Raw genomic sequence first — 8,830 nt, 5'->3', positions numbered from 1 at the left:
CAACAGACGAACATGGCCATACTATGATGGAGGGTATAAAAATGTTTAGCGATAGAAAAACTTGATTTTTCCCGAAAAAATCTAAACCATTTTACGGTCAGTAACTTCAAACTTCTGAACATTTAATTTTTTAAATTAATTTCTCCTTGGAATCGAGCTTAATGATTAATAATGCAAGTGAAAGAGGAAAGCCGACGATTCGAACCCACACACCCACCACTATCTGACATGCATGTTTCGCCTTCGGTAAAGGCTCTTCAGACATATCGGATGTGGAGCGGCTTCGCTGTCCTCGAACTTTTCTTCTTTCAAATGCATTTTGTTTTGTTTTTTCTTCGCCTAAAAAGGAAAAAAATTTCAAATAAAAATAAAATCAGCTGAGCCAGGCTGGGGTTTGAACCCACAACCCTGAAAAACACAAGAAAAAAGTGTTGTCACGACATGTTAGCGTTCAGAACCAAACTCATTACATTCCAAGGCAGCGCTAAGCGTTTGTCATGAAAGCACAACTAAATGAGTAAATTCCCATTGTTGTTGTAAAAAAAAACAGAACAAAATGCATTTGAAAGAAGAAAAGTTCGAAGACAGCGAAGACGCTCCACATCCGATATGTCTGAAGAGCCTTTACCGAAGGCGAAACATGCATGCCGCATAGTGATGGGTGTGTGGGTTCGAATCGTCAGCTTTCCCTCTTTACTTGCATTATTGATAATTAAGCTCGATTCCAACGAAAAATTAATTAAAAATTAATAAAATTAATACTAAAAATGGTCGTCGTCTAAAAAGGCAAACATTTTCAAATAAATTTGTTTTAATTTATTGTTGTTTTTGTTATAAATTAAAATACATTTTCTACTAAATATTTAGTTAATTAAAATAATAATAAACATAAAAATATGTATTTAGGCTAAGGTATATAAACTATTTTCCGATACATTATTGGAATGTTCTTGCTGATGGTATTTTGTCAGAACCTCTTCCAATGATTTTTCAAAATAAAATATTTCACGCATTTCATTGTTCAGACGGCATACCACACCGGCGGACGATATGTTCCAGTTCCAGCAGATTAGATCACATTTTAATATTTTCAAATCTTCACGTAATGTAATTAAATTCTGCAAGAAAATGAGAAAAATAATTGCAAAAAGGGTGGGATTATGTAGCTATGAAAAAGCTACTGTATTTACAAGTAAGATTGATATACATATAAACATATGTACATATATGTACATTAGGGGCGGCCCAAAAAAGACAATATTTTTTTTTTGAAAGGCCTAGATAAAGTTTTTTCTTCGTTTGGACCATAAATGCGGCCTTTAGTGCATTTTCGTACAAATTCACCTTTGGTCCCATCCAAATTACTATGGAAACAAAGATCGCTCAGGCGGCACGGGCTAACGTTAACCGATCGCCATAAAATTTCATGTATAAGGTTTTTGGAACAAGTGGAAAACTTTTAAAAAAATATCGTTTTTTTGGGCCGCCCTAATGTACATAAGCATTAGATCCTTGACTTACCATTGCCACTGTATAATCAATTGAATTAATTTCCTGTCCCAAAATTATAATCAAATTCACCGTATTGAGATTCACAAACTTGACAACTTTTTCCTTAAGATATTCAGCTGAGGCAAAATCCAATTTTTGTTTAACTTCAACCAGTCCCACCTCGTAATCTAAAACCTAAAATTGGTACTTATTAAAAATAACTTTCATTACTTAATCATTCTCCGGCTCCCTTACCTTTTCAATGTTCAGCTTTATTTGAGGTTTAGCGCTACTATATAAAATATATGAAATATTTGCAACCATTCCACACAATATACCATATTCCAAACTCCAAAACATACAGGGTATTAAAGTGGCCACAAACGGAAACAGATCTTTCTCTATGAAAGATAAACATTTTTAATATTTCTACTTAACGACAACCATCTCAATAAGTAGTGGGATTCTGTAACTCATTTTTGCTGTTATCGATAATTGTCGGTAAAATTAAAATGCTTATAATTTCGATAATTAACGAAATTTTTCGGTAAGTTAACGATGAATAAAAAGTAGTCGCTAGCCTCTACCGACACAAACAGTGATGTCAATTTTTCTTTATGTTGTAAGTCATAATTTGGCGATTCAATTTTACCGATTTTTGTCGGTAACAGCAAAAATGAGTTACAGAATCCCACTAAAGGTCTTACTTTTTGATCTCCATGTATCACGAACTTTTTCAAATTCCATAAGGGATATCATTGCGGCAATGATAATTGAGGCCAATGTCGATTTTGGTATATAGTAAAAAGTTTGGGTAAGAAAAGCCAATGCCATTAGGACCAAAGCCCCCGTAACAGCTCCACCCAAGGGAGTCTTAACACCACTTGCATTGTTGACAGCTGTACGTGTAAAGGAGCCCGTCACCGGCATGGAGGAAACAAAACTACCCATAATATTACACATGCCCAAGGCCACCATTTCCTGGGAGGCATTTACGATTTTTCCCTTTGCTGAAAGATAAAATAAATTGATTAGTTGATAGGAAAATTAAAAGAAAAATTTCTTCTTACAAAATGCCTTTGATATGGCCACAATTTCCAAAATGGCCACCAGCGGTATGGAAGCCAATGAGGCCCCAATATTATTAAGCATTTCCCCAAAACTGACTTCAGTTCCATTTACAATAGTGTGAAAAGGTGGTGGCCGAAATGGTGGTAATCCGGCAGTTATATTTCCCGTAACTCTAAATGGTTGGTTACCATCCCGGCTAAGACCATAGGCTAAACATGTGCCAATTATAACAGTTAAGGCATTGCGAGATAATGACACGTACTTCCAAAAGGTGCGATTACCATAGGGAATATCTTTTGTTTTCTATAAAACAAAAGAAATAAATTTTGTAAGACACATATAAAGGAATTATGGGAAATAAACCATGGACAAGTGATATTTTATGAAGTAGTCATATTTTGTCGCCTGGAATAACTTTAATATTACTTTGTTGGCTTTAAGTTGACCTTACCTTCATAAGAAACAAGAATACTAACGATGTTACACCCAGGGCAGCATCATACCATCCGATCTTATTTAAATGTGTAAAGAAATGTTTCCATGCCGGTATCAGATCATTTGAAGGACCTGGAAATAATTAGATGTTATTGGTATAATTATATATCATAAGTTTTTTACTTCTTCATCGAGACTAAGGGCTTAAACTCACATTCTGACATCTAAAGAAAAATATTTTGTGGCATATATAGTTATATTCCTTTATATATTATTACGGAATCAGATTTAAATTAACCCTTGTAGACGTTGTTTTACTCCCCAATTTGTACCAAATAAAAAAATAAGTTTACACTTTACTTCCGTTCTAACAGCCGGTTTTAGTTCGCGGTCTGATTTACAACACACTCACCCACCTGTTATTCTCCCGTATTTATATACCGTCGCTGAAGCATAGACAGTTCTAGAATCCTCAATCTAGGATGTTCTACAATATGAAATGCATTCATTCACAGATGTCCATACAAACATATACAAAAAGGCGAATGAATGTAAACAACAAATGGGACACACACACAATGTAGAAGAGTAATTCAGCTAAAACTAACTTATCAAAACAAATACAATTCGAACAAGATCCGAAAAGTAGCTTTAATCTGAATTAAAACGCAAAAGTGTTTAACTTTTACGGAGGAGGAATGTGGAGAAATGGACCGACTTGTTGCGAAAATTGGCATTAAACTGGAACTTATGAAGAGGAGTTAGCTGAAGAAAGGGACCAACATGGTCAATCTAGTCACTGGATATAACTTTGATATTTATAGTAGCTTTGTTCCAGAACTATAAAGTTTTTACAATTTTTACGACTTTTACACATTTTACCCAAAAAACCGTTCCCGTACACAAAAAAAGTTGTAAAATGTTCACTTCTCTTTGAACAAAAATGGCGCTGAATGGCGCTCTCTCTAAAAACTTTTGACTCGACAAATTTGAGCGTGTAAAAAATAGTAACATGGTTGCCGACGTCTGATTGGCTGATACGCCGACTTTGACATTTGTTCCAGTTTTTTTGACGTATTTTCCATTTTTCCGTTCCCGATCTATTTCAAAAAACTTTTGTGTGAGAAAAAATTTTTTTTTAATTTTTTTAAAGTACGGGAACGTAGCTTGTATTGATTCAATAGTTATCGCAAGATTTTTCAAAACTATTGGGTCACTATTTCAGGAGGTCCACGAAAAGATGTCGTTATAATCGGAATCACAAGGACTACCTTCGATGAAAAATTCAAAGTTATCCTCGAACAGCCCTTCTTCTTTCTTCTTTATTTGCCTATTCGTTTTTCGAATTTTGGCGATCAATCCAATTATATACATACATATTACATCTGTTACATTATAAATTTCATTTTGGTGTTTATAAATTTCTTATTATCTCAGCAAATGACTCTCTGTTTCGGCTTTCGCTGAGAAGATTCCCAACATCTTGGATACCAGTCCACTCCTGTATGTTATTAATCCATATCATTTCTTTTCTTCCTCTAGTGGGTCTTCCTTCAATTTTTGTTCGGATTATATTTTGGAGTAGCTTATATTTGTTGTTTCGCATTATATGACCAAGATAAGCTGTTTTTCGTTTTTTTATTATATGGATTATTTCCTTTTCCTGGTGTAGCCTTTGCAGTACCTCACTGTTTGAAACAAACTGCGTCCATGGAATTTTCAATATTCTTCTGTATGTCCACATTTCAAAAGCTTCTAGTTTTTTAATATCTGTTGCCTTTAAGGTCCAAACTTCGACAGCGTATAACAGAACTGACCATACATATGTTTTCATGTATCGCAGCTTGGTTTTTATGTTTATATCATGGCTGGTAAAGATTTTCTTGTACTTGATGAATGCTTCCCTCGCCATTTCAATTCGGCATCTTATTTCGGATGAGTTATCCAGCTTGTCATTTATCACTGCACCGAGATATTTAAAGCTGTATACTCTCTCTACTGGTGTATCTTTTATTGTTAGTGTGAAAGGGGGACAGCGGTTTTCTTTGCTCACAATCATATATTTTGTTTTCTTAATATTGATTTTTAACCCATACAACTCGCTTTGTGCTACCAGCCTATTTAAGAGATATTGAAGGCCTGACATGCTGTCAGCTAAGATTGTTGTGTCGTCTGCATATCTTATATTGTTGATGAAAGCGCCATTTACAAATATTCCTTTCTGAACATCTTTAAATGATTCCTGAAATATTTTTTCGGAGTATACATTGAATAGTAAAGGTGACAATATACATCCTTGCCTAACACCTTTAGATATTATTATATCTTCAGTCATCTCTCCTTCAACATCAACCTGTGCGGTCTGTTGCCAATATAAACTTTTTATGCAGCGAATTTCCTTTTCTTCGATACCAATAGATGCAAGGATTTCTACAAGTTTATCGTGTTTGACTGTATCAAATGCTTTTTCATAGTCTATAAAGCAAATATAAACGTCTTTTTGAGCATTTTTACATTTTTGAAGAAGAACTTCAATTGAAAAAAGCGCCTCACGTGTTCCCATTCCTTCTTTAAAGCCGAATTGATAGAATCCCATAACATTTTCACATCTTTTATATATCCTGCCATGAATTATCTTGAGAAAAATTTTAAGGGTATGGCTCATAAGACTAATTAGTCTATAATCGTTGCATGCTTTTGGATGTCCTTTTTTAGGAATAGCTATGAACGTAGATTTTAGCCAGTCCTGTGGATATTTACCGGTTTCATATATGCAATTAAAAAGCCTTACAAGTATGTTGATATTATCGCCTTCAATCAGTTTAAGAATTTCGGATGGGATTTCATCTGGACCACATGCTTTCTTCATTTTTAAAGATTTAATAGCAGCTTCAGTTTCGTTTTTAGTTATCGGAGTTCCTACTTGTGGCTCGGGTTCCATTATGTCGTAGTTTGATCTGTTTTCATCTGTATAAAGAGAGGTTATGTAATTCTGCCATATAGCTTTTTTCTCCGTAATATCAAAAACAGCTTCATTGTTGCTGTTGTATAGAACTTTTGGCAGTGATTTACGATATATTCCCGCTGCTTCCTTAATTTTTTTGTGGAGATTAAAATCGTCATGAAGTTCTTGTAATCTTTCGATCTCCTGGCATTGTTTGTTAAGATTGTCATTTTTCGCTGCTCTGATTGCAGATTGTACTTCTTTATTTAATTCATGATATAATTCGTAGTTGGAATTCTTATATTTTCGACGTTCTTCCATTAGGCCCAGTATTTCTGTAGTCATCCATTCATTCTTCCGTTTTCTTGGATTGCTTCCTAAATTATTATCTGCTATTGATTTTAGCGATTGTTTTACCGACTTCCATATGCTTTCACTGTCCATTCCTTCAATTTTACTAAATTCTTGCCCTATGAGGGCTTTTATTTCTGTTTTTATTGATGGCTCATCAAGTTTCTCAACGTTAATTCTCTTACGTATTTTTTTCTTCATGTTTGTCCTTAGCTTTGTTTGTAGCTTTGTCATCAGTAGTACATGATCGGATGGGACGTCCGCTCCTGGATACGTAGAGGTTTTTGTTACAAAAGAAGAATAGCGTTTGTTAATTAATATATAATCGATTTGATTCCTCACTATGTGTGTTGGTCTATCCTGGGGTGACTTCCAGGTATACAGTCTTCTAGGAGGAAGGGAAAACATTGTGTTTGTAATTTTCATGTTATGTTCCTGGCAGAATTGGATCATTCTGCTGCCTCTTTCATTCCTCTCTCCTAGGCCATGTTTTCCCGTAATCCCGGGCACTATATCTTGGCCCACTTTAGCATTAAAGTCGCCTTGAACTATTGTTATTTCATGGTGTTTAGTCATGTTCATTAAGTATTTAATATCTTCGTAAAACTCTTCGACTTCTTCTTTGCTTTTATCAGCGGTAGGTGCATATACTTGTATAATATTAATTTTTAGTGGTCTTGCTTCCAATTGTATAAGCATTGTTCTATCAGATTTGGGAATAAAGCCTGATACACATTTTGCTATATGTTTTTTAACAATAACTCCAACGCCGTTTCTGTGATTTTTATTCATATTTCCTGAATAAAACATTTTAACATTTTCAGAGACAAAGTCTCCACTGTAAGGCCACCAGGTTTCGCAGACTCCTAAAATGTCGATTTTCAATTTATTCATTTCATTCACGGTATTAGCAAACTTTCCAGATTCATAAAGACTTCGCACGTTCCACGTACCAATATTCAGAGTGTGTTTTGTTTTACCTCCGGGGATTCTTAGCACCCTCGTATGACCGGAGATTGAGGGCCGTTGTTCATGTGTGTCCATATTTGCATGATTTTCATGGGATATTACTTCAATGGTTTCCCGTTGCCTTCTGAAGGGTTTACAGTTTTCCTTCTCGGTATTCAGCCGCTCCACTGGAGTACAGACGCTGTTTGCAGTCGCCCAATATGGGAACAGACACTGCTTTTTCCTTTTTTCTTTTGGTTCGCCCCACATATTTTACAGCCCTTAAACTGCACTTTAACGAAAATTTTGAACTTTTGTGAGGGAGTTACCGAAAGGTACCCATAAAATCCAACTTAAAATTTGACCTAAGTTTGAGGGAGATCAGCGTACCTACCAGTCGTTTTTTGCAACGAAGCATTGGTATACTAAATCGCTGTAAACTGGACCAACGAGTAGTACCTTCAGTACGAATTTCAAAACTATCCTCGAGGTAACTCCGCCGAAAGCGATCCCAAGCCCGGTTGAAAAAGTGGAGGGGTTGTGGAGAGCCAATGATATCGATTGGCTTTTTCACAATACATCTCTGAGACAAATGACATATATAACACCCGGATGTTAAGCGATCATGTACATATCGGTATTTTTTTCAACGTTAGTAGTACGGTGCCAACCATATTTATACAGAGCCTCGTTGATACCAGAGCGCCTCAACGAGTATTAGGGTTAGTTGGTCAAGTCCTTGCCGTGGTAAGGAGGCTATGCTGCGGTTGACACCAGTTTCTCCACTAATCACTCATGGATCTACTAACTTTCGCAAAAAAAAAAAACAACAACAAAACTCGAAAATAAACCTTCGGATGCCTTGGCACACTCAATCTTCACTTCTACAAGTGCATCAACCTTACTATCCCTGACTTTCACACTGACAGCGAACCCCTAACTACTGTCACCAGCTCAAGCTCTGATGTAGCAGAGAAACTGAATGTAGCCAAGGGCGGGGCGGTTTTCCGGAGCTGCACCATATTAACAACAGTATAAATAAACAATTTCATTGAGGAAAATATGCCCCTAACCTTCAGGGAGGAGAAGGTTAGGATGAAGAAAAGGATGAAGCCATGGCTCCAATTCCAGCCGTGATATTGCAACCCCAACCGACTTGTTCCACTGGGCCGAACGTTTTTGCATCGGACAAATCAGACAAAAGGCAAAGGAGGTAATGGATAAGAAGTAATAGATAAGAAAGCATATCGAAGGGCAATCGGTATGCAAATAAAGATCCAAACACCATTAGAGCAAGGGAATTTCAGCTGATAAGATGTAACCTCAAGTTTGTAAGGAAGTTCGAAAGGAACTAGCCTTATGCAACTAAAACGGAACCTTTTGTCAACAAAATGCCCACCTCAAGAACAAGAGGAACCACTATCTAGAAGGGTTAACGACGGAGAAAGTCTCTTGATCGAAAAAGGATATTACTACCTCCAAAGCGTCTAGGTCGTAGCCTTCAATAAAGGCTGAGAAAAAGCTAAAAAAGCAAAGAAGGTGTCCAAATTCTCCGGTGAGGTTTCACTTGACTCTTCAACTGCCTCAACT

At 36.1% G+C, this 8,830-nt stretch overlaps 1 protein-coding gene across 1 annotated transcript in view; it reads right to left on the bottom strand.

Moving 5' to 3' along the window:
• Nucleotides 1-803: 803 nt before the first annotated feature.
• LOC141405758 (sodium-independent sulfate anion transporter) overlaps nt 804-8,830 on the bottom strand; it is a 29,811-nt gene continuing 21,784 nt past the window's right edge. The window contains exons 6-11 of the mRNA XM_073990444.1: nt 3,014-3,129; nt 2,562-2,865; nt 2,199-2,501; nt 1,747-1,892; nt 1,522-1,686; nt 804-1,118 (exon numbers count right to left, since the gene is read on the bottom strand). Coding sequence (XP_073846545.1) covers nt 903-1,118; nt 1,522-1,686; nt 1,747-1,892; nt 2,199-2,501; nt 2,562-2,865; nt 3,014-3,129 — 1,250 coding nt within the window. The 3' untranslated portion in view covers nt 804-902. The remainder of the gene's footprint in view (nt 1,119-1,521; nt 1,687-1,746; nt 1,893-2,198; nt 2,502-2,561; nt 2,866-3,013; nt 3,130-8,830) is intronic.

This window comes from Musca autumnalis, unplaced genomic scaffold (assembly GCF_047663935.1).
Source record: "Musca autumnalis isolate F117 unplaced genomic scaffold, ASM4766393v1 scaffold_5, whole genome shotgun sequence".
Taxonomy (NCBI): domain Eukaryota; kingdom Metazoa; phylum Arthropoda; class Insecta; order Diptera; family Muscidae; genus Musca; species Musca autumnalis.
Note: the sequence above shows the minus strand (reverse complement) of the source record. Positions and strands in the feature narration are given on the sequence as shown.